At 34.4% G+C, this 26,852-nt stretch overlaps 3 protein-coding genes across 6 annotated transcripts; 2 read left to right on the top strand and 1 right to left on the bottom strand.

Moving 5' to 3' along the window:
- Positions 1 to 420: 420 nt before the first annotated feature.
- Positions 421 to 2,882, bottom strand: LOC145725128 (uncharacterized). 4 transcript variants are annotated; one of them, XM_081973752.1, is made up of 7 exons: positions 2,765 to 2,795; positions 2,639 to 2,687; positions 1,470 to 1,559; positions 1,356 to 1,388; positions 1,013 to 1,057; positions 755 to 943; positions 421 to 615 (listed from the first exon to the last, which is right to left on the bottom strand). In XM_081973752.1, exons 1-7 carry the CDS (start codon positions 2,768 to 2,770, stop codon positions 578 to 580), a joined length of 450 nt encoding a protein of 149 aa, XP_081829878.1. In that variant the 5' UTR covers positions 2,771 to 2,795; the 3' UTR covers positions 421 to 577. The 4 variants fall into 4 exon arrangements, with proteins under 4 accessions (XP_081829878.1, XP_081829880.1, XP_081829881.1 ...); XM_081973754.1 differs by lacking the exon at positions 1,356 to 1,388 and having other exon boundaries at positions 2,765 to 2,881; XM_081973755.1 differs by lacking the exon at positions 1,013 to 1,057 and having other exon boundaries at positions 2,765 to 2,875.
- A 14,494-nt stretch (positions 2,883 to 17,376) lies between these two features.
- Positions 17,377 to 17,852, top strand: LOC145725365 (alpha-crystallin B chain-like). The gene is made up of 2 exons (XM_081974104.1): positions 17,377 to 17,517; positions 17,583 to 17,852. Exons 1-2 carry the CDS (start codon positions 17,482 to 17,484, stop codon positions 17,805 to 17,807), a joined length of 261 nt encoding a protein of 86 aa, XP_081830230.1. The 5' UTR covers positions 17,377 to 17,481; the 3' UTR covers positions 17,808 to 17,852.
- Positions 17,853 to 18,191: 339 nt separating this feature from the next.
- On the top strand, positions 18,192 to 26,829 carry LOC145725364 (uncharacterized). The gene is made up of 3 exons (XM_081974103.1): positions 18,192 to 18,403; positions 20,278 to 20,639; positions 26,344 to 26,829. Exons 1-3 carry the CDS (start codon positions 18,391 to 18,393, stop codon positions 26,707 to 26,709), a joined length of 741 nt encoding a protein of 246 aa, XP_081830229.1. The 5' UTR covers positions 18,192 to 18,390; the 3' UTR covers positions 26,710 to 26,829.
- The last annotated feature ends 23 nt before the right edge of the window (positions 26,830 to 26,852 follow it).

Raw genomic sequence — 26,852 nt, 5'->3', positions numbered from 1 at the left:
TTTTATTGTTTACAAAAAGCAAAATTTCTTGAAATCCGGACTCGTAAGTTATTAAATACCAAATAAAAGGTTTTCTGAATTTTCTGTTTTGACAATTAATACCAAAAAGTTTATAGACTAATAGTTTTATTTAGCTAATTCAATGTCACATTCCTAAATTTGTATTTGTAGTTTTTATTTGGATTGTTTATACCAGCTGAAATGTGTTTCAGAGTCTTAAATTCTTCTTATCTTAAACTCGGTTATTGCTTTATAGTACTCCAAATAATTAATTTGTGTCGCTTATTATGCTAATTTTAATTTTTTAATGTTCTATCGTTTTTTTTTTCATATTTTTTTGAAATTTAAGTTTTCCTTGCAAATCTTGAACGTTAGTGTATTGGACATATCGTTAGGTGCAATTTAATAAACAATACAAAATTGTTAAGTAGAAAATACTTGATATATTACAAAATCATACAAAATTTACAAAAATATGTACAAGACAAATCTCCTGGTGTTCTAGGGTGGGTCCAAAACGTCAAATTTTGATATCCTTGATCTTCCAAAGATGGTTTAAAAGCCATGGAGGAAAGGTTTACCACCATCCGCCACCGCCTCCGCCACTTTGCCAACCTAAACAACAAAACAATTACTAACACTCCAAAACAGTGATACCAACCTAAAATAATATTATATACAGAGATGCTCATTTAAAGCATATTTACAGTTTAAATTAAGCTTTTCTATATACAAGAAAGGTTAATAGTCGTACCACCGCCTCCTCCTCCGGATTTCCATCCACCACCGCCGCCTCCGTAACCGCCTCCGCCACCGCCTCCGTATCCACCGCCGCCTCCGCTAGGCACGATGATTTTGATAATTTTCACGGCGCCACCTCCGCCGCCGCCGCCGCCTCCGTACCCACCTCCTCCTCCTCCGCCGGATTTCCAGCCTCCACCACCTAAAAAATTTAGAATTCATAACGGAGTTACATTGAATCACGTTTGGTGTGATGTTAACGGGTGTTTACCTCCTCCAAAACCGCCTCCGCCGGATTTCCAGCCTCCTCCACCACCTGGAATAAATTCAATTGGTTTTAGGTTTGGTTAGTTAGGTTAGGTTAGAGTTAATGATGTTTAGATTATAGGACTCATTTACTGGATGGAATGATTTCACACGTTATGTTGAGTTAGTTTGAGGAGTCTGCCACTGAATGAACCTTATTAATTAATGACTCAGGGATTAATTTGAATTAATCAAAGGACGCAGCTAGAGGATTTATATGATTCTACGACTTAAAGCAATAGGACAACCAAATTGAGGGTCGATGTAACCCAGGAACCAATGATAACCAAAGACCAAAAACTCTTTACCTCCTAAACCTCCTCCTCCGATATTCCAGCCGCCTGTAGGTAAAACATAAATGACGAGTTTAGGTGGGTTTTTGTGTAAAAAATTGTAAATAACTAAAATTAATGTAGACTTACCGCCTCCGAAGCCGCCTCCACCTCCGCCGGATTTCCAGCCTCCACCGCCGCCTCCATAGCCTCCTCCACCTCCTCCGCTTAGGTATCCAGCTGTAAATTACAAGGTTTATGTTATCAAAATTTAATGTATTTTTGATGGTTGTTGTAGCTGATTGACATTGTGAAATTTTCAGACTAAAACTCAATTTTGTGCAGAAATTAGAGTTATACAGTAAAACATAGTACATTTCTGCATAATTATTATCTATGAGAAGTATTATGGCTTAATTATCACCGTTATTTTACACAAAAGTCTTTAGAGTTATAATAGTAAAATATGCAACACATTAGAATCAGATAAATATTTTGCACATATTAAATTTTAATTAAACGGAACTTGTAATAAATAGTACTTACTTTACAGTGATTTTTTTAAATGCAGTTGTAGTACAAGATATTTTAAAATTAAATTGGAGAAGTAGAACCTTCACATTCTGAAAAAAGTAATTTTCTATTTTCTACCCAAAAAGTGCCTTATTAAGTCAGAATCAGTTCTTATAGCCTGACAGTTTTTGAGATGCTTTTTTTACTGTCAAACATTCTTATCTTTAGTTTTAATACTTTTAAAAGGTTTTGATAAAATAAAACTAAGTACAAAAATTAAATAAAAACCAATAAGCAAAGCAAGAGAAGTTAAATCTGACGATAGATAGAAAAGTAATCAATTTTAAATTTACAGCTAATTGTACTTAGTAAAGTTCAACAGAAACGTTTGTTAGACAGTGTATTTTATAAGAAATTCAAACCAAATCAGGATGGATTTTCTTGCTTAAAAATAAGTAGAAACAAAATTGTCAGGAAGTGCTTTGTGACAAATATACAGAGTGTTCAAGATGTGAAGTTACTTTTTTTCGTTAAAGCAAAATCTAAATATCCCAGGTATACATTCTTAAATAGCACCAAAATCAATTTTTTTTACTTTAAAAAAATATGACAGCAGTTTACAGAAAACAAGTTTAGATAACTGTCCTCACACAACTAAAACACTTTTTTTTTAAAGGTCACTAAACTTCAATCAAAGCTTCTTTGTTCAAGACTACTGGTTTCTGAGGAATGCTGTTAAACTAGAGTTAAAGTTTTTTTAAAATTAGTATAATCCATTAGGAAGTAATAGAAAAAATTAAACTTACCTTCACTAAGACTGACGGCAGCAGCCACAACCAACAAACAAACAAAAACCTGAAAAATCACACAAAATTAAGAAAACAACCCTTAAACTGGTATAAATAAAAAAATTGTAAAATTTGAAATTGTACCTTCATGTCTAAGTCCCAAAAGGTGACTGACTTGACCATCCGGATCTTCGGCGGCCTTTTATATAGCGATGGAACCCAAACCTTGATGATCGGGGGCCCCCCTTTCTAATAATGTTCGGGTGCGTGTGCATCCCCCCAATTGCATCCGAAGTGGAAATTACGGTAATTGGTACTCCGAGGCGGTGCAGTTGGCTAAACTTAATGGGTTCTTCACCGATTTGTTGTTTGGAGATCTAATCGGTGGCCGTTTGCGCAATTCGGACTAGATCCTGAAACGAAATTGTGCGATAATTACGATTTTTTTATAGATTTATTGATTTTTTGTTTTTCATTGCGTACAGCGGCCGAGATATGATTATGTCGTAAATTATATCAGTGATTGTTAAAAGTTTGATAAATGAATAAAATTAAATACCAATAAACCAATGGTCATACGCCTATGTTACGTTACGTTATATCAACAGTTTTTGCGATATTTACAACACGTTACACAAATATCATCTGCACTATTTAGTGTCTAGTATCTTTTTGAAGTTATATACTTTTTTTTAAAGTTCTACCAACTGTAAGCTGATTAAATTATTTGAACAGTGGCAGCTTATCAATCAACAGCCTAAAAATTGGTTGAAAACCCTGTATTTTCATCTCTATTTTTAAACTAATCATAGAAATGGTCAAGTAGATTTCAGTTCATTATTAATTGGTTAACTCTGGTTTATGTGCCTTCATTTTCAAAGAAGTATAATGAAAAATATCTCGAAAACGGTAAGAGATAAAAAGTTGGTTAAATGGAGAAAAGAAAAGTTTTAGTGTACTGTCAGGATTTAGTTTTAATTAAACAGTACTTATTATTACTTACCGTAAATCCCATTAAGTTAGGAACTGATTTGTAGCCAATGTGAACCTTAATGACGTTATTAATTCTAATAAATTGTTGTCGTTTTTAACTTTTAAATTAACGCTGTATAATTATATTTGAATTACCCATACGACCAGTCATACTGAAAAGTTTATCAACTTTACAAGGTTCAGTCAATAAAATGAATCACTTAAAGGGATTTTAAAGGCATACAGATGTGGTAAAACTAAAACTGGTCATAGAAAAACCGTATAACTGACAGAGAAATATAGATAATTGTATGCGCGAAAAAAAGACAGAATACCTAATAAAATATCTAGTAGGTGAAAACTTGGGGGCAATGCTACCAAAAGCTTATTATTATTATAGTTTATTAGTTTCAATGGATGAGGAATATAGTCGTAAATGCATACGTCCCCAAATAAATGGAAATAATTAAGAATGTTGTAGCTACGAAGGCGTAGAAGGGCCACAGACGTTATTTTTCTTAAATTTTTACTTCAAACTCAGAAATTAACTAAATTCAGACTTCGAACTAGGAAATTAACTAAATTCCGACTTCAAACTCGGAATTTAGTTGCAATGTTGTCAAACTGACAAATTCTACTATTTTTTTAGATCTACTAATTAAGATCAAAGAGTGTTTGCAATGTTGCCAAACTGACTAATTTTACTAATTTGGTTTGAAGAGTATATGCAATGTTATCAAACTGACAAATTCTACAATTTTGGTTTGAAGAGTGTTTCCAATCTGTCCAAACTGACAAGTTCAACTAATTTCTTTGAAGTGTGTTTGCTTGCAATGTTGCCAAATTAACAAACTCTCCTAATTTAGATCGAAGACTGTTTGCAATGTTGCCTAACTGACAAAATTTGGTAATTTGGTTTGAAAAGCTTTTGCAATGTGACAATGTAAATTCTGAGTTTAAAGTCGGAATTTAACTAAATTCCGAGTTCAAAGTCAGAATTTAACTAAATTCACAGTTTGAAGCCGGAATTTAGTTAATTTCCGAGTTTGAAGTCGAAAATTAAGAAAAATAACGTCTGTGGCCTTTCTACGCCTTCGTATGTAGCCACAAAATTAATTTTGCAAGTTTGACAACATTGCAGCAAAATTTTTGGACTTTTTTTGGGGTTTATGTCTTTATCTCGCGCATGCAATTAACAAAATTTATCTGTCAGTTTGGTATTTTAAGCACGACAAATCATCAAATTCCACACAATCCTGTGTAACTCTCCATCGTTTGATAAAAATACCGATTCTACTCTTCATACGGGATTTATTCTTCTAGTGCTTCCTGGCTATTATGATGACTGTTGTTTTAAACAGTTCTGTGGTTGTTTTTGAATACCATGTCCTTAGGTTCTTGAGCCATGATATCCTTCTTCTTTCGGGCCCTCTCTTTCCAAACACTTTTCCTTGGAAGATGGATTTTAAGAGTTTGTATTTGTTGTCATTTCTCATGTCCGAGATATTTCAGTTTCCTTCTCTTAATCGTTTTCATCACCTCTTTTTCCTTTCCCATTCTTTCCAGTATTGTTTCGTTGGCCACTCTATCTACCCATGATATTCTAAGGATCCTTCTGTATAGCCACATCTCGAAGGTTTCGAGCTTCTTTTGTGTAGCTTCGGTCAATGTCCAAGATTCCATGCCATAGTACAATATGTTTTAGTTTTAGTTTTAGTTTTACTTTGATATCTAATTTGAGGTTATGGCTTTAGAAGAGCTTAGACATTTTGATGAAGGCATCTTTTGCTTTTTCTATTCTACATCTGATCTCTTGTGAGTGGTCCCACTGTTCGTTTATTAAGGTTCCCAGGTAGACAAGTTTGGATACCCGTTCTATTGGTATATTTTTAATAAATAGTTGGCAATATTCTTTCTTTTCTTTACTTATGATGTTTCTCTCTCTTATGATGATTTCTTTTCTTTACTCATGAATTTCGTTTTGTTGATGTTCATTTTTAGCCCATATCTTTCGCTTACTTCATTTACTTTGTTCATTAGCTGTTGTAGACCTTCTATCTATCTGCATATATGACGGTATCATCTACATATGGGATATTATTCAGAAGTTCACCGTTTACAAGAATTCCATTATCATCGTTTTCCAGAGCCTCTCTAAATATTTCTTCTGAATATCAGGGGGGGGATACACCCATGTCGTACGCCCCGCAGAATGTTAACTGCCTCTGTTGTTTCATCTCCAGCGTTGATTTTTATGGTGGCTGTCTGTTCCAGTACAGGTTTTGTATAATTCTGAGGTCTTTATCATCCATTCTGGTGCCTTTCAGCACTACGGGGTTTAATCAACGTAAAATCTAGGAAAGGAACACTTTCGGTTAAACAAACGTGGTCAGTCCAATTATTTGTGACACCTACTTTGTATGTTTTAACTATCCGTGTGCCACAATAGATTCATGGAACCCTATTATTGGAGAGTGAAAAAATCGAAATTTTAACCATAAAATCGTTGTATTTCAAATTGTAGGCAACAAACTAGTTTGTGCAAAATAGTATTAATTAATTTCAAGATTTTCAACCTAACCTTGTAGATTTGTCCTTTTTATATATTTCTTGCTTTTAGTAGTTGAGTTTGTGGCATCGAACTTAAATAGATCAGTTCCTGGGAGGTGGACTGCCAGCTGTCTTTCCATCTCTTAGGTGGTCTTCCGGGTGCTCTTTTCCCTATTGGTTTCCCTTCAAGTGCGATACGTGGCAGTCTTCTCTCTTCCATTCTTCTCACGTGAGCGTACCAATATCTTTTTCTTTGTCTCCCCCATCTTACGATGTCTTGCACCCCACATTGTTCCCTAATGTCAGTGTTCCTAATTCGGTCTATTCTTGTTTTTCCCATTATAGTCCTGAGCGTTTTCATTTCGGCTACTCGAAGCATTCTTCGAAGAAGCACTACTCGAAGTCTTAGATTCTGACCTTGCCATCCTTTCGCATGTATTCGTTTGCCCATATTATCTAGCTGCCTTAAGCAGTCCGACGTGGCAGTGGCTTTGTTGATCTGGCTTCTTAGGTCCTTCACTGGGTCGTGATAACTCGACAAATCCATACCCAGATATTTGAATTGTGAAACTTGCTCGATGATTTTGTCCTAAACTGCCAGCTTACATCTTACGGGATCTTTAGCAAAGGTTATGCTTTTCGTTTTTTCTATAGATATGGTCATGTTCATCGCTTGGCTGACCTGGCAGAATTTGTGTAGTTGTCTCTGTAGATCGTCCTCCGTTTCTGCGAGAATAGTTGCATCATCGGCGTAGCATACCATGTTGATTCTTTTATTCTGTCCGATTCGGTATCCCATATTTAGTGATGATACTTCCTCTATAATTCTGTCCATCAAGAGATTGAACAGAAATAGGCTAAGGCTATCACCTTGTCTGATGCCTTCTGGTGTAGGTAAGTCTTCCTCATAAGTGTCCTGGCTTTACTTTACTTACTAGTTGTTCATATTGAGACTGCGGACTGCTCTTACGATGGTGTCTGGTGTTTCTTTCGCTATCAGTATATTTATGATCAAATGCCTTGAAGCAGACAAATCGATGAAGCAGACATATGCTGGTGTATTAAATTCGATTGATTTTTCTTTTAGTTGTTTGATAATGAATATGGCGTCGGTCGTGGATCTGTTTCGTCTGAAGCCTTGTTGTTCTTCCCTGTTTGTTATTTGTGTTTCAAGTCTTTCCTTCAAAATGCCAGTAAAGAGTTTCCTGCTTGTGTTCAGCAGCGTTATGCCCCTGTAGTGGTCTGGGTGCGTCTGCTGCCCTTTCTTGAATATAGGCATAGTTATACTTTTGTGCTATTCCGTAGGTATTTCCGATGTTTCTAAAACTTTGTTGTAGAGGATTTTTAGATGTTTTCCTAGTTCAGGTGCGGCATATTTCAGAAGTTCGTTTGGGATGAGGTCTGTCCTGGGAGCTTTTCTGTTTTTTAATTTTATGATGTTTGCCATTACCTCTTCTAAAATACTCCTAATTTGAGGTTTAAAATCCCCTTCTACAACACAGGTAAAGGATCTAAAAACATTAAAAACAAAATAAGGTTTATTAAAATTTGAAAATCTAACATTGTTTGTGGAAATACTTGTATGTAGGGAAATAAACGTTTTTGGAAATGTGAGCACATTACAATTAACAAAAATAATCATACACCCAAAATACTTTCTTAAGAAAACTCTTTCTTAAGAAACTTGGGTAAACTGGAAAACATTCAGATATTAGCCATGAGAGAGGATTGCAGATTCGAATACTTTCTTTAGTTGATTGTAAAACGGGTTAACATTAAATTGTTTAAGTACGGGAAAACTTGTTTTCGCTTCTCATATACGTCATATCTATGCTTGGGTCATGCTATTCCACAAGAAAAATTATAATATTTAAACTTTGACAGCTGACAAGGTTAATTCTTACATAATTGTGTATAACAAGAATTAAAAACACATTTAGCATTCCTCTTCAACCTTTGTGATTTTAACTTCTTGATGCATTCAGCATTCTTCAACATTGACCAAAGCTTTGACGCAACCGTTGAATAACCAACATAACAATTATAATCGCTTTTAGTTGTTTCTAATTACGCACATCCTAATTGGTAATTTACCAGCCCTGGCACGAATTAAGCACAAAAACCAAATTCATCTACTGCCTACTGATGTACTTGAAGCAGGTAAAATCTGCAGAGCTTTCGTAATATTGTTATTGTTTACGAGTCTCAAGACGATTTGGCGTGGTAAATAGTAGAATATTCCGCACACCATACTGTGTGTACGTAATAATTAGATAAGTCGCTATTGCTAAAAACCGTACAGTACAGGTCAAATTATTTTATTAACTTGTTTTTAAATTACTGCTTTAATTTAACTAATATACATAAATGCATTTTTTTATAAACAAAAGTTCAATCTCGTGATATTACAATTTGCTTTAAATATGGTATTTATTAACGTTTGTTGCATGAATTAGAATAACTTTTCTAATATGCCCCAATTATTTTTTTTATCTATATATTCAGTGACTGACTAGCAGATTTCATATCAGGTGCAATAAACATCGTTTTTATATGCTATCTCATGTAATTAGAGCTTGATCGAAATAACTGTTTTATGCATTATGCAATACTTTTATAATATATCGGTGGCAAGAAACATACAGTCATTATTTATTAGTATTATTATTATCATTGCCTAATAAGTGGCCAAATAGCGTAAAAATCATTATTACTACACATTTTCTCACGATCTCAGTATTGCTTTATTTCAATTAACGTCCGGGCTTTAAGGAAATATTTAATCGACGATTAATTTCTACAACATTAATTAATTTACAAAGGAAATGTAAATGAACTTGGTCATTTTTTTGACTGGCCACGTCACTGTTATGGTGTAACCGACATGAAGGTTAAAATTATTAAGCTGAAGAAAAAAATAGAAACTTTACTGATTTTGCAACGTTAAATACATAGACTTATCCTTTAATCGCTACACAAGATCATCCTTTTGATTAAGGAGGTAATTACCGTTTGCAAGACTCGTTGGACAAGCGATGAAGGCAATGAGGAAATTACCGAACGAGAAAAAATCATTAAAGGTGTGTTAAATTAAGATTTTTAATGGAGAATGTTATACCACGTATAATCGAATTTATTATATGTTTGTCTTAAATATATAATACAGGAACATCTCTATATAACTCAAAACTTGAACAAATTATTAATGCATATTTGTGCAATTAAAAACTTTTTAATATTTGGCAACATTGTTTCTGATCAATTTGTGAGTGCAACAAAGATAATAAAGAAACAGATATGGTTTTATTGACATTCAGAATAGAAGAAACTATTTATTACATTTGACAGAATAGGTGCAAAATAATACAGTCTAAACTAAACTTATCTTAAACTGTCCTTAAACTCAACTTAGCCAATGTTGGGGAAACGGACATAAGTGTTTGGAATGTTACCAAAATCAAAGATGTAACAATAGTTAGGATGTTGTGATATTTTTTTGGAAACTGTGTTACATTTTACATTAAATATCAACGTTGCTAAATGGTAAAACAACATGTGATGTCATAATATTTTTAACTCTTTATTTTCTCAGTTATTATTAGTACTTTTAATGAAAATTGTAAAAATACTTTGATAATAATTTAACATAAGCTGTGCAAACAATAAAAACACTTTTGGTGCGTTTTCGAAATAATCTGCAAATAATATGATTATTTAAACGTCCAGACAAAGAGAGTGACATGTTTCGTGTCTGTGTGTTAAAAGGGATTGACATCACTCAATCACGTGACCACTTTACCAGGAAGTCAAACTGTCAAATGACGCCACATCCGTTTTGGTCCACTGACATAAGTCACTTATTCCTCTTCTTATCACGCCTCTCCTGCCGAAGGATTTCTGCAAACCATCTTCTTAAATCTTTTAGCCATGAGTTCTGGCGTCTTCCTACTGATCTTTTCCCCTGTACTTTGCCTTCCATTATGAGGCGTAACATTTCGTACTTATCACATCTCATCACATGACCCAGGTATTGCATTTTCTTTCCTTGATGGTGCTCGGTAGTTCTTTTTGTTTGTGAACGCGTTGGAGTACTTCATCGTTGGTGATCCTTTGGATCCATGAAATTGGCAGCATCCGTCTATTCACGTACATTTCGAAAGCTTCTATTATTTTTTCGGTCTGTGGATTTAGTGTCCAGCTTTCACATCCATAGAGTAGAAAAGAGAAGACGTAGCATCTGATCATTCGAGTTCTGAGTTCCAAACTGAGGTCTAGTCTTGTAAAAAATGATTTCATACTTATGAAGATTTTTCTCGCTTGCTCAATCCTTGAAAGTATTTCCCTTCCAAACATCTCGATATAGTAAACTACGGAATCTATGATGCTTTGCAGCTCTTGTACATCGTTGGCTATTATAACCGTATCATCGGCGTATCTGATATTGTTTATTGGCGTTCCATTGATCTTGATTCCGCCTTGGACTCCATCCAGTGCCTCTCTAAATATCGTTTCTGAGTACAGATTAAACAGGAGTGGAGACGAGATCATAAAAACATCATATTTTGATCATTAACGTTATACAGTCTATGTTAGTACTCTTTATTCAGCGATATTTGACTGGCGCGTCACAATTACCAGCCAAAAACGTATATCGGCGATCAAATGTCATATTGACTGACTGTCAAAATTACTATGGTTGTAGATTATAATTAAGGCAGGGTCGTCTACAATATATTACATATTAGGCCGATGCTGCTCTTCAAGAGAAATAGCTTAAATTTGTAACATTGATTGCTTGAAATACTTATATTTATCAAACTAGAATCAGCTAAAATACAATTCATTTTCGTTTTAACGTTTTTATTTATATACAGGGTGTCCCGCGAGGTAAGGGACAAAATTTCACTACGTGTTCTTTAGGTAAATTCGAGTCGAAAATGTTCTTTGAACATGGGTCCGCAAATGCTTCCTTACCAAGATATGATTTTTTTAAGTTTAACACGTTAAGCGCCACAGCGGTCCCTAGGGACCTCATCGGTTACTTCTTCACAGGGCCAGTGTAGTCCCTAGGGACCGCAGTTGCTCTTTAAATTTGTATTGTTCTTGGGGCCAGGGGACCGCATTTACTGTTTGTTTGATGTGGTTACGGGCTCGCAATGGCTTGGACGAAGCGATGCGCATAACTGGGATTTCATTTCAGTTGACACCAGTTCGACATTTGAATCATATAAGTAACCATAATAACTTGAATGATGCGGTCCTATGTAAGCAGAGTATCCGACATGATTTTGCATGCACCCTTACACAAAAAGTGATCAATTAGAGACACACATGCGCACTGCATTCCACAGCCAGCCGTTCCTGTATATATAGCGCCGATACAATTTCCTGTTTCGACTTGTCTGGACCGCAAATACGGACCGCTATGGCCCGGCACAAGAAATTTATATTACTGGGCCATTGCGGTCCCTAAGGACCGCAGATATTTTTTTGCAATAATTATACCAAATCAAAAGGTTAAAAAGAAAACATTGCAAATATGTATTAATATGGTCAGTAGAAATAAAATTCCACCAAAAAAACATCTTGGCCCAGAGCGACGTTTTACAAGAAACCACTGTGGCGCTTAACGTGTTAATAGTTTAATTGTGTTGAAAAGTGCAATAACCTCACAAAAATATTTTTTTACAAAAAAAATTAATACCTCTTGGAAAATAACTGTTTATAATAATTGTTCAAAGTGCCCATTGTAAGCATAGTCTAGCCCTTTTAATAATGTGGATGAGATCCATTGTAGTTTTTGGTACAAAATCACTATTAAATTTAAAAAATCATATCTCGGTAAGGAAGCATTTGCGGACCCATGTTCATAGAACATTTTTGACTCGAATTCACCTAAAGAACACGTAGTGAAATTTTGTCCCTTACCTCGCGGGACACCCTGTATATCAACGGCACAAAAGAAGACAAAACTTGTCCAGAACAGAGGAAACCATTGAATTCAGAGGATGTTTGCTCATTTACGACATGTATGCTTCAGGTACTACATTTTTGGCCTTAGTAAGTAAAGACTGCAAATGGAGACAATTGCTCCATTTTCTACTGTTAAGTATCTAATAATGGTTTTTAAACCTGCTAAGTAAGGTTTATTATGTTTTTGCTTATAGGACAGCACTATAGCAATCCATTTTTTAGGACAGTAACTTTCATAATAAGAGCTAATCCCAACATGCGCATAGTACCTACCAAATTACTTTCTATTTGCTGGAGAATAGAAACATACCAAAAAGAAATAAATAATTGAGGTATTTTTACATGCGATTTTATAAAAACTGCTTTAGAAGCATACGGAAGATTTAAGACCGTTTTGAAAAGTTTCAAAATCTTTTTGAACTACTTAAGGAGCATTTGGAAGGTGGTTTGACCAGTTTAAAGAAGATTTTGAAGGTTCTGGAATGTTTTAGAGGCATTTGGAAACTCTTAGATGGTTCTAGAATTTTTTGAAAGCTTTAAACTGTTTTGAAATCTTTTGGGAGCTTCTAGACTAGTTGAAGAAGATTTGAAATCTTGAAGACGGTTCTAGAAACTTTTGGATACTTTAAACAGCTCTAAAAGCATACGGAAACTTTTATACTCTCTTGAAATGTTTTGAGAGCTTCTAGACAGTTCTAAAAGCTTTTGGAAGGTTTTCGACTGCTTGAGAAGCATTTTGGAGTTTCTGTAGTATTTTGAAATCTTTTTTGAATCTTCAGGAGCATTTGGAAGATTCCTGGGGAGTTTAAAAAGCATTGAAGGTTTTGGACTGCTTTTAAAGCATTTGAAAATTGTAAGTTTCTGTCGTTCAGAAGCCTTCAATATCTCACAATAGCAAAAGTCATTATTACCACTTAGTGCCCAATGACCCACTGTGCGACGTTACAGAACCAATAAGATTACGTCAAAACGTGCGTTTTTTTGTCAAACGAGTTATTTACATTTACCCCACTTGACCCTAATATTAATAAACTATTTATTCTAATTTATTAAAAAAGTTAGTTAAAACATACAAAAAATGGTTTAATATCCACAATTTTCTAAAAAATTAACAATGTACCCCTATAAAAGCTTAATTAAATAATAGTTGTATTATTGTAAGTTTTGCATACCTTAAAAAGTAATATGTTTGCATAACAAATTAAACGAATTCATTTAATTTAATCTAAGGTTAAGTACATAAGCAAAGATACTTAATTTCTGTAAGTGTGTGCGTGGATCGGCCATTTGAATGACACTTATTGTAAACCAAGGATTTTAGTATTGGGCAACTATTTTTCAGCTTCTTCAATAGAATATTATATTCTAAAAATCTGAACTTGTCAATTGCACCAATTGTGTTACCTAATTGGTAATGTTGCACCAATCCGTTAATGGTCAATTAGGTAAACATAACATTGTTTTCATGACTCTAAACCCTGATGAGCATTGTTAAATCAAGTTATTTTTGTTTCAAATGCATTAGCACTTAGTGCTGTATGACTTGACCATTCCAAACGGATATGCGCGGTATTTTAGGTAATAACAGTAATGATCCGAAAGGTGTATTATAATCAATTTAATAACTGTCAAGGTTCGTACGTTATTTTATAAACGTGTGAAGATCTCGGATTTTTTTTCATCGAAAAGAATTACCGCTCACCGTCCATCAAGAGAGTAATCAATGTTATTGTTGATCAATGCCATCAGCCTGTTTCCTTATTGATTTTATAGTGGTTGTTTTGTCTGTAATTTGATCTCTGACATTAAAATGTTTAAACAGAGTCAATAATGACTGTTATGCAATTTTGAAATTTGTACGTTTTTTAGAGATGGTAACGCCATATTATAATGAATGAGTTTTCTTAGATGCGACTACAATGCGGCTATAATTGGAAAATATGAGATATTGCATACCGTATTGTTTGGATTAAAGAGAGTGATCAAAATAAAAAATCTAGGTCCGAATTTAAAAAAGTTAAACGTCGGAGGAAAAAACTAGATACAAGTCAAAAAATTCAATTTTTGTCAGAAGTGCAATTTTGGCAAATTTTTATTTTGCTCTATAAAGGTTCCAATGCACAGCAAAGGGCATATTTATACAAAAGAACCTTAAATTAGGTAAAATAAGCACAAAAAAAAACTTTAAAATTTTTCACTTTTCAAAAAAATTAAAAGATGAAATTAAAAGAGATACGGGGGTACTAGAGAGGTTTTTTAGGTACTTTTTGAAATTCAATATCTCAGTAACATGAGGAGCTACAGAGGCCATTTTTAACCCATTTTGTAGTATTTTTTATGCTTTTTCGAATGGCGAAGGAACGAATTTCCTGCGAATTTAAATAAAGGAGCTACGATTTTTCAAAAAGTAAAAAAAATTCAATTTTTGTCACTTTGAATATCTTTTGTCAAATCACTTTGAATATCTCTTCAAATATGTACAAAACAAAACAAAAACGATTTTTCTAAATTTCGTATTTTTCTCCCTTTTTCAAATGTTAAAACGGCATATTATTTAACTATAAATTCCGCAACTTTGCCCCAATTTAACCGATCCTGTATCTCTTACCGTTGCTGAGATCCCAATGATGTGTCTCTAATTTGAAACAGTCTGTACGCGGTACAAAATAAGGTGATTTGTTAAGTTTTTTTGGAAGTTGCTTATTAGTTTCTGAAATATAGATTACAAAGTGTAATAAAAAGAAAACACAAAATATAAAAAGTTGTATTTTTATAAACTGCTCGTCAAAAAAGAATGGAACAGCAAAATTTCAGCAGTCATTTTTGAGCGGCTGTTTCTTTAAATTGATTCACTCGATTTTAATAATTTTTTTGAGGATTAAAAGATATTTTCTTTCTCTTTCTGATGATCTAAATGATCTTATTGAAAGTTGAAACGGATCCGAGTATACAGGGTGTGACTGAGGTGTAGTAAAAATTGAAATATTCGGTTTAATAACGCCATTTCTGGCACCAATATTTTTTGGATTTCACAATAACCTTTATCGAGTCTTGTGGTCAATATCTCTCTAAAATGTATTACAACATTTTTAAAATGTGGTTTATTTTTAATTTTCTTGTTTTAAATTCGAAATAATTAAATTTCAAACAAGTAAGTTTTTTTACCAGCAAAATGATATGAGCAAAACAATTTTTTCAATGTTTCAATTTACCCACTTTAGGTGAACATTTATATACCACGTTCTACAGGGTGTGGTGTGGTTTTACCATACAAATAAACGATGTATCTTTATTCGGTAAATTTAACGGAAAATAACGGTTTTTAATTTATAAAAGAAAACAGATTCACAGCGTTCATATCCGAACACATTACCATTTCTGCTAACTCATTCAAATTTTGAAATTAATGCTCTGATACCATTATTTTCTATTAAAATTACCGAACACGAATTTTACGATAAAACGTATGATTTTATTTTGATTATTTTTTTTAGTTCACACTTGAAAATTTTAAATTGATTTCAAATTCCCGCAAATTGACTTAAAAACTGAAAAGTAACGTCAAATATATATAAATTGATTTGACAACTGCAAGGTGACGTCAAATTCATGAAAATTGACTTGAAAACTACAAATTGACCTCGAATTTATAAAACTTGACATGGAAACTGAAAATTGACGTCAAATTCAAGAAAATTGACGGAAATTTGAAATTTACTTCGGATTTATGAAAATTGACATAAAAACTGAAATTTGACCTCAAATTCATGAAAATTGATTAGAAAATGACAATTTGACATTAAATTTGTAAAATGTCAAATTCGTAGAAATTGACTTAAAAAGTGAAAATTAATGTCAAATTTATGGAAATATTTACTTGAAAATTGGAAATTGATTTGGAATTGACGCAAATTGACTTGAAAACTGGAAAGTAACGTCAAATTTATAAAAATTGACTTGAAAACTACAAGTTGATGTCAAATTCATGAAAATTGACTACAGAATTTGAAATTGACGTAATATTAAGGAAAATTGACTTGAATATTTGAAATTCACGTCGGATTCATGAAAATTTTGCAATAAATTTTGTAAACGGCCTTTAATCGCCAAACTGACGAAAACGATTAAGATTATTGTGAAATCAAAAAAATATTTTTGCGAGAAATAGCGTTATTTAGGTTATCAGAAAGGGCAAGAAAATACCTTTAAATCCTCAAAAAAATTATTAAAATCGAGTGACTCAATTTGAAGATACAGACGCTCAAAAAAGACCAAACCTTTTTGTTATCCCATTTCTTTTTGACGAGCAGTCTAGTTGCTTGAAAACGAAAAAATTAAAAATAGAAAAACGCAAATTGAACTAAAATTATTCTGAAGTGAAATTCTTACCCTTAAATGTTTTTTTTTTTGTATTAAACAAACGCTTTATTACGGTTTAGTAGGGATATGTATGATATTCTATAAATACCGTTATTTTTAACTTCTCTCTCTCTGAGATTTGGTAGAAAATATCTTGTTCGTTAGAAATTCTAGAATTTCTTAAAAATGCAAACAAACAGTTGCCTTAATTGGCTGTAAGCCAGCACAATATAGAACATGTAAATGGCATGGTGTGTACGAAATTTCAGCTTTGGTAACCATCAGCTAGTGTCGTCACACTTATTAGAGTAAAACGTGAGATATTTTTGCAAAACAACCAACCGGGATCTAGTTTAACAATTGTTTAAACCGTAATTTTGTAATAACAATAATAATGAGCTTGTGATCTCTTCAGTTACCCTCGAAAATCAACATTCTTCAAGTGGGTTTTATGTAATTTTTGTAGATAAGTGTGGAAAGCAGTTGTTTCCTTACATTGAGTGGTCACCCACCTCGATTACAATAATTCTACGATTGCCTAATCAGTTATACTATAGACGAAACGCAGTCACATTCTAGATTATTTGCCTGAATAACAATGTATATCATCACAGATCCATGTGTACGGGCATATGTTGCAGTGAAGCAACAAAAATGTGGTTGTTACTCATCCGACACACTTTTACCATTTTTAAAGAAATAAATCAGTCTGATGCCTAGGAAAAATTCGCATCTAAAGCACGTTCCGTAAAACGAAGAATTTGAATTGTGCAAACGTGCATAAAACACTATTTTGTGTCCTAGTAAATAGAAATTTTCTTACAGAAAATATACGAGGTGTTTTTCTGTCAAAAAATCAAGTTCGGAAATTTTAGACTTAAACAAGAAGCACCCTGTATGAAGTCATGAGCAAATGACACATTTCCAAACAAAACCAACCAAACTAATGTCATAATAATTTTTGGCCAGCAAAACGTTTAAAATTTAGTGTACAAAATGACTTAAAAATGGACAAAGTCTTATTTTATCCCGATCGATTTGAGGTAAACTATGTCAATATATACACAGTGAACTAATTAAACAAACGATTTGGTATGGATTTATCCAGATTCTTATCGATGCCAGAGGATTTAGACCGGAAGAAATTAAATGCACCATAACAGCCAGGTCAGTGGAAGTGGTGGCCCAAAAAGACGACCCATCTGAAAATGCCCAGAAACGTACATCGTTAATTAGGCAGTACTTGCTGCCTAAAAATGCCATTCCCGAACATGGCCAGTGCTGTTTTAGTGCTGACGGAGTTTTGGCTGTAACTGCCCCATGGATAAAATAGCATTAGTTTATAAACAAAAATAAGTTTATTAAAATGTATGAAACAAATTTTACGTTTCTGAGGCACCCTGGTACTACTCTTCAACCTGAATATCAAGTGATAGGCAACCATACCTACACATACGTTAGTTTTGCATTGCACTTTACCAGCCACGTGACCGTATACGAAATATGTTAAAAGTTCATCACGTGGCATGCAGTTTACCGTTCTGTTCAAGCCTAATTATTCCTAAATATTGTTTTTAGATGTTTATAATTTGCTTTTTTTCGCTGTATTAAGTAAACCTGTACAAAATTATTATTCATAGTTGAGATTTTACAGATTTTTTTTTGCATGGGGTATTTGACGTACAAATTGCGTCTGACATCTGTCATTTATAGCCTTTCCAGGCTTCAATCCTTCAACCTTCACTTTCCATTTTTTTTTTGGGAAGTTTTAGTTGATATTAGGTTAAAAAGAAAAGTTAAAATTAAATTCAAATATAAAAAAATTCCAATATTTGCCCTAGAAATTTTGAGAATTAGTTTAGTATCCGAAATAACCTCCTATAAACGAGTCGTGCTCAGCTAGAAACTTAACCAACATGGTCAGAACAGGTATGTTTACATTGTTTACTACTAACATTTCCTATTTTTTAGTAGTTTGACTATTTTTTGATTATCTCTCTTGTATCATTCTCAGTTTTCTTGACAACATTATCATCACACTGCTAATAATGTCTCAGATATGGCTAATAACTTGGTTTTGAGATGGCAGTCAATAAGTTCACAGTTTACTCCTCAATAGTCTTGATTGAGGTGTACTTACTGTAGTCACTGTTTATAAGAGTATATTGTAATGTGATACTCTAACAAAAACAAAGTGGCTATATTTTTTGGCATCAGCATGCAATTATAACAACACATTAAGTTTATTCATGGATTTTGTGGTATTCATCAGTTTACAAGGCAAAATGAAATTTTAAATCTTCAACAAGAAATTCACTATCACTTTTCTGATCACAGCTGATTGCTTCTCATTTGTTGTTTATTGAGAAGTGTAAGATTGTTTGATTATTACTAATATAAGTTATAGCCTCTACTCTCTAGTCTCTGTGTCTGATCTTTGGTTGGTTTAAGAGGTCCAACTTTTGACACAGCAGACAAACCAGAGTTTGGTGGCTATTTCTATATTTTGTCTATTTTTTTGTTTTGTATAAACATGCAGTTTTAATATAAGCTAGTTAAGTTTAGAATTTTTATTTCATACAAATATAGCATAGTGCAAAAAAGGTTTTTTCATTTTTTTATTAGGGGTCAAAAAGCCCAGTAAACCGTATTTGAACCATAAAATGTCATACCAATGAATTCCGAATAAAAAGGGCTTTTTATAAAAAATAAAAAGGAAAAGGTTGATGATGGTTGAAAGACAAAATGTCTAAAAAACTAATAATGCCACTTTAAGTAACTATAAAAGTTGCTATGGAGAAGTGTCATTAGTTTTTGATTTAGGTCCAATATTAACTTAATAAAAAAATTAAATGTAAAATCAAAAATTCACCTTCATCAAAATATCTAAAAAAATATGTTTTTAACTGTCATTTTATTAAGGCCGTGATTACATAACTTTTCTCTCATTTAACCAAATCTGTATTTCTAATGGTTTTCAAGATCCCCATACTGGCCCTCCTTATACTGGACACTCTGTATAAAGTATAAATATTCTTATTTAACATACTTAACCACTATTATTTTGGTACTGTTTGGCAGAGTTCCAAAGTGTTGACCATCTTATTACATACCTATTATATTATACAAACCTATAATACTGTTTTTAAAATAAATATAATGTGTTTTTTCTGCAATTACAACAGGGAGATTAGGGTTTGAGCAATCCATTTTTTTTGTTTTTTTTATATTTTTTAATACAACTTATAAGTTATTTACAAAAATACATTACATTACATTCTAAAGGCTACTCTTACAAGCAAGACTTTCGATGTTCTAGAAAATTAAATAATAAGGTTTATTTACATTTTGCTGGATGCTTTTGGAATGCTGACACCAACAAAGGACTTACGGTATGTGAAGAGTCATTTGGTGATGACCTGCTCACAGATAATTTATGTAACCTTTCAAGAAAACCAGCAGTAGAACAGAATGTGAGGGAATCAAAAAGAAATGTCTCTTCATCACCCTTTGACTTGCCTATCTTACTATAAGTCTGTTTTGTTTAAATCTGTATTTCTATCTCTATCAAGTTATATAGTACCTCTACAGCCTTTGTTATTACACATAGTTTATGTTCCAAAAAAAGCTGTGTCACCCCAGTGTAAATCACTTATAAACACCTGATTTTAGGTCTCATTTTAATAAAGTATCACGAAATGGAGAGTATAAGCTGCTAAATTATAACATTGTAATATTAGGTTGCAAATAAGCAAACTCTGACTAAATTTTTGGCTTACTAATTGATTCTCAAACATTTGAAGGTGTAAAACTGCGTCGTTTCTGTGGAACCATACCATTAGAGCCTATAAATACTGATGGGATTGGTGCAAGAATTGGTATTCTGACTGATGTGACAGATATTCAGCAAGTGGATCAAATCCAAAAGAACCTCGAACCTTTGATTAACAACAATAAGAAACAAGTAGCCCAGGCCCTATACTATGCAAATCATCCAGAACATCAGAGTCCTCTTACACGCCAAGACAAAGGGCCAGTTCATGCACGACTCGGTATGAAAGCTGCGAGGCGAAGATTGATGCCTCTAGGGACTAATACTACCAATGTTTTACCAAAACGAAAATATTTGCAAGTTAATCGGCATAGGAACAATAACGGTTTGGGGGTAAGTAAAAGTTTAGTATCAAACTCAAATAAATGTTTATTATAACTGTTCAATTATAAAGTTCTCTCAACAATTAAAAAATAACATTTATTTAGGGCCGGTATTTCCATCTGCTAATAAACTTCCTTATAAATACATTAGACAAATAAAACTTAGTTGTGTATATCAAACGTAGAACAAGATTTATTGGAGAAATACAGCAGTTTATTTGAAGAGTTTTTATTTGATACATAAAGTAGCTAATATAGCAGAAAATGAAAAGCGGTTTGTGTGTCTTGCTCATTCGGTTTGGGTCTTTCAATCAAAAATGAGTTATTAAAATAGAAATTTTAACAACTCTTCTGCGAGGGTAAACCGCTGAGTAAAATTTTGTACACTAATTCCTTGTAATGCCCAGTAATTCCAAATAATTCCTAATATCTAACCTAACTTAATCTAACCTAACCTAATAATAATACCTATTTTAATTAAAAAAAACCTAGTTTAATTATAATAAGTAAAAATAAGAAAACATGCGTACAACGATTTAACCGGAAGTATTATTGAGATATATCAACTGCTGCTTAGTTTAAATGGGACACCTTGTATATTATTGCATTTTTGAATTCTACGTCAAATTCTAGACATATTTCGTGTATTAATGTCATACACTTATCTGTAGGTGTCCATTTCTGAGATATTTACCATTTTATGAGAAATTTAATATTTTTAGTCTCCTTAGATAGAGTGCTTGGTTTGGCCGCCAGAGGGTTCCAAAGCTAACTAAACGTTTTCCTTGACTGATTTCTTTGAGAGATTTTTGTAAATCGGGCAGATACGGCCCTGATATTTGGCACAAACCGAGCACAGTGATTGTCAAATTTAGAGCCGTAGAAAAACTGTAGAATAAAATCATTAATGTCAATTTTCGCTTGCACTAAGTGGCCAACCTAACGCAAAACCTATTGGGCTAGTGGTGGTGTTTCAGGCAAATTTGACCCTTACGAAAATTGTCATTTCTAAAATCGGTTTTTCAAGAAATTTATATACATTACATCGTAGTAGACCTAGTAGCTCATGTAACCGTGTTTTCCTAATTTTCTAGGGTCAAATTAGCCCTACTAACTAGTCAAAAAGTGTTTCTGGGGCACCCAGTCTGTAAACCGTAAATAACACGCGTATTTGCAACACTTTATATGTCGATGGACAGCCAATGAAATAAGCTTTTCATTGACGTACAAAAGTCGGTTGGTTAGTGGTACTGTTTGGCCACTAGAGGGCGTCAACTTTTTTTTTGGTGTATTATTTTGTTTAATATTGAAAAACCCGCTTAATTGCACTATTTTTGCTAGAGTTTTATACGTCAATGGATGGCCAATGGAGTGAGCTTTCTAAAAATTTTCCAACTTGGGTTGATAGGTTGGCCACTAGAGAGCGTCAAAGTTGACTATTTTTTTATGATTTTTTTGTGTGTCCTTTTGTTCAGTCTTGAATAACTCGTTTATTTGCACCATTTTTAGTAGTGTTTTATACGTCAATGGATAGCCAATAAAATAAGCTTTCTAACAGTAGCCCAATTTGAATTGATAAGTTAGACGGTTTGGCCGCTAGAGGGCGTCATTTGACAACACTTTGTATACATTTTTATATGCCAGTGGATAGCCAATGAAATAAGCTTTTTATTGACGTATAAAAGTTGATGGGTTAATAGTACCATTTTGCCGCTTCAAAATGTTAAAAAGTAAAATTACAAAATTCAAAATTTGTCATTGTTTTCCAACGCAATTCATTGAAATTACCAAATTTTATTTATTTTTTTATGTCTAAATTTAAATGGTAGATGTATAGAAAAAAATATTTTATGATTTTTTTTATAATATTGTTACGATTTTCCCGTGGGTTCACACAAAGTCAATTTAACTCAACAATTAATAAATTTATTAACACTTTAAAACACTCCGTACAATAATTAACACAGCTACTAAAAACACTACTACAATTCCACAATTATTCCACTATTTAAACTTAACCGCGTTCCCAAATTAACTATTACTATACTACCCACACTCTCTGTCGTCGACGCGACGCCGCTTCTTTTATATTCGCAAACCACGTTCTAGAATGACCGCGAAACGCTTTACGATTTGCCTCGAATCTTCCAGGTATGGCGCTTCCTTCTGTGGCCTACTTTAATACGCGCCCGGCCAGATATTGCGGCGCATCGGTTTCATCGAGTATCGAGCATAGTAGGCCCAAACCGTAACACTGCCCCCCTCTTAAAGCTGATCGTCCCGATCCGCTTCAACTAATCCCTGGTATTTCTTGAGTCTGTCCAGATGGACAATTTTCATCTTGCCTTTGGGGCTGCGTTGGACTCTGTATGCGACGTCGTTTAACCTTTTTACCACATTGTAAGGTCCCTCCCAGTGTCGTTGCCATCTTTGACTTAATCCTTTGCTCCTCCTGGGTTGAAACATCCACACGGCATCACCTTCCTTATAATTGCCACCAGTTGGTCTGTGGTCCAGTGTCATCTTCATACGGTTGTAGTTTGATTTCATCTTCTCTCTCTCAAGTTCCCGAATTGTGATGGATCCCTTCTGTAACGAACACTGGTCACACCGTTTACACCATTCCTCAACGTCCTTTCTGAAGTTAATCCAGTAAAATCGATCTCTTATTCTAGCCAAAGTCTGGTTTACTCCATAGTGTCCTCCTCCGCGACTGTCATGTAGTTCTCGCAGCACATTCTCTTTGCAGGAATTGGGCACTATTGTTTGGTAAACAAAGCGTTTTCCGTCTGGACTTTCCCATTTCCGAGTAATTAAGTCATCTCGCAGTCGAAGCGAATTCCACTGCAACCAGTAACCCCTTACTGTTGGTCCATATCTGGAAATCTGTTGCCAATCCGGTTTCAAATCCTTCTCCAACCATCTTCTGATTACTTTCAAATCAGAGTCTGAGCGCTGTCCTTTTATTATGTCCTCCTTAGAAACGCTGCTCTTCATTCTTTTTGTAGCCTCTTTATCTGTCACCATCGCGATTTGACCAATCCTCCAACCATTATGAATTTGTCCTTTCCGATACCTTAAGTCACTATCCAAAGCTTGACGATCCTCTACATATCGCGGTAAATGTCTTTCTGAATTCTTCATTTCCTGCTCCTGGTTACGCCAGTTCTGCGGGGTCGGTAAACGAGACTGCTGTCTGCAATTCCATTGGTAATGTCCTTTACGTCCACAAACATAACATGTAATGTTTCTTTTAGCAGAGGAGTTCCGGTGATTTGTTCTGATGTCCTGGTTTCGTCGACACTGTGGGTTTGGAGAACAAGACCGCTGTCTGCAATTCCTTCTAATGTGTCCCGTACGTCCGCATCGATAACACTCCACTCTCGTGATCGGACGTGACCGTTCTAACTGTGTGGACTGGCCATTTGCTGATGCTGCCATTTGTTGCACTAATTGGCCGACAATTGATTCAATTTTATTTATTGCTGTAGCAACATGATCGGCTGGCGGTTCTTTCTCCTCTTGAATAGTCTCTGGCTGAAAGTCATTGCACGCAGCTTCAATTTCCAGCGCTCGAATCAGTAATTCGCTGTTGTTGCTCCCTTTGAACATCTTCAGCCATTTCTTTACCTCCGGATCTCGAATCCCATCTACAAAATACTGTGCCACAAGTTCTTCTTGGATTTCATCCGGGATGGCTGGGTAAGCCAGATGCACAAGGCGACGAATATCGGTTTCAAACTCTTCTAGATTTTCACCAGTTTTCTGCTGTCTTGTCATTAATTGCGTTCGATACAGTCCTTTTCTATGCTGATCCCCATAACGTCGTTCTAATGCAGCTACTAATGCTTCATAGTTGCTTCGTTGGGCGATAGGCAGAGTCTGTAACAGCTCCAATGCAGGTCCTCGTAATGCCACCACCAGTGCTACAGCCATTTCCTCGTTACTCCATCTATTTGCATTTGCAGCGGCCTCAAATTGGAGTTGGTACATTGCCCATGAAGTTTGACCGTCGTATGTGGGAGCCTTGATCTTGTTGAGCCCGTTTCCGGTAATCACTGTAGAGCTGGCTCCTCTGCTGTCAATTTTCCGCTCTAAGTCGCGTAACTTTATCTCGACATCATTCTGAATTTTATTAATGTCCTCCCGAACATCATTTAATTTTACCTGAACGTCATACTCCATCTTTTTGAGACTATGGGTTACATACTCTTGGATGTCTGTCTTGATCCCCGCTAGAACGTCCAATATTTCTACTTTACGCTTTTCTTGCCGCTCTCTGTCTTCTTGACGCATTTCTATATCTTGTTGTAGCATTCTTTCTTGTTGTTGTCGAATCCTTTCTTGTTCTTCCCTCTCTTGTTGTCGAATCCTTTCTTGTTCTTCCTTCTCTTGTTGTCGAATCCTTTCTTGTTCTTCCTTCTCTTGTTGTCGAATCCTTTCTTGTTCTTCCTTCTCTTGTTGTCGAATCCTTTCTTGTTCTTCCTTCTCTTGTTGTCGAATCCTTTCTTGTTCTTCCTTCTCTTGTTGTCGAATCCTTTCTTGTTCTTCCTTCTCTTGTTGTCGAATCCTTTCTTGTTCTTCCTTCTCTTGTTGTCGATGTTGTTTAAGCATGTCCATAATAGCTGCAAATTGGGCCTCCATGTTTGCACTTTGACGTCTTGTTATTGGCATAAAATAAATTTAACACACCACTGTTCCGAAAATCTCTAGTCCGGTTCTGAACACAAGTCTCTAACCCGAAGTTTAGTTCCAATTCACGTCGCACTAAAGTCTGATCGCACTTCTGACACCAATTGTTACGATTTTCCCGTGGGTTCACACAAAGTCAATTTAACTCAACAATTAATAAATTTATTAACACTTTAAAACACTCCGTACAATAATTAACACAGCTACTAAAAACACTACTACAATTCCACAATTATTCCACTATTTAAACTTAACCGCGTTCCCAAATTAACTATTACTATACTACCCACACTCTCTGTCGTCGACGCGACGCCGCTTCTTTTATATTCGCAAACCACGTTCTAGAATGACCGCGAAACGCTTTACGATTTGCCTCGAATCTTCCAGGTATGGCGCTTCCTTCTGTGGCCTACTTTAATACGCGCCCGGCCAGATATTGCGGCGCATCGGTTTCATCGAGTATCGAGCATAGTAGGCCCAAACCGTAACAATATAATTTAGACGTTTCCAATTTTATTAATAGTTTTCAAAATACTCATGTCCTCCAGTAATGCCCATTAATTTCTAAAGTTTGTACACCATAATGCCCCGGCTACTTTATAAGGCGGACCCAGAAACACCTCATCATAATCTACTATTGCACACCTTGTTTGCTTCTGATTTCCATTCTCAATACGTCCCTTTTGCTTTTTCAAACAGATTGCCTTTAAAGGGCTTAATTAACAGCCACGAATGCAACTTATTCGAAAATTAGTCTTCGGAATACACTTTAGTGGCCAAATATTTGTTAGCTACTTTATTAACAGATGGAAATACCGACCCCTGATAGAAATATAAACATCAATTGATTTACAGAGTGACTAAAAAATCCTTTGTTTACATACTGAAAACAAGTTTCTAGCAGAAACTGTGACTTACATATACTGTTTAACTAGAAGATGCTTAAGAGTTTTCTAGAGACTTAAACTATATAAAACACACACATATTAAGTGATATTTTGTCAGTAAAATGTTTATTTTAGATACAAAATCGTCGTCAGTTCAAGCGTACCAATCGCCCTCGGTTATTTTCCGCTCAAAATCGTCTAGAACGAATTCGATCTCAACAAGCTGGCCGTCCAGGACCCGTTAAGCTTCGCAGAATCAATCGGATTACTCCAACTAATCTGACTGTTCAAGTACAAAACACAAATTTTAAATCCAACAATATTACCAACCCAAATCCTGAAGTGTATCGATTTAAAATGGACTTAGATTTACAAGTTCAGGATGCCATCGCCGAAATTCAACAGGAATGTAAAGAAAGCATGGGACCGTTACCAATTAATACCAGGATTATCCCGGTCACTACCAACGTTACCACCTCGTACAGGTTCGGCTTGCTGTAACATGTACAGATTGTTCTTGTTTTGATAAGGGAGGAGTTACTTCAGTTTGACTTTTGTGTTACTTTTTAGGAGTCTACGTTTAAGTTTTAAGATTGGTTGAATAAAAATAAGTTGGGTATACTTCTAGATCTAATTATTTTAAA

This window comes from Ips typographus, linkage group LG2 (assembly GCF_016097725.1).
Source record: "Ips typographus isolate SLU linkage group LG2, UJ_Ityp_2.0, whole genome shotgun sequence".
In the NCBI taxonomy this organism is placed as follows: domain Eukaryota; kingdom Metazoa; phylum Arthropoda; class Insecta; order Coleoptera; family Curculionidae; genus Ips; species Ips typographus.
This window is presented reverse-complemented; position numbering and strand designations above follow the sequence as displayed.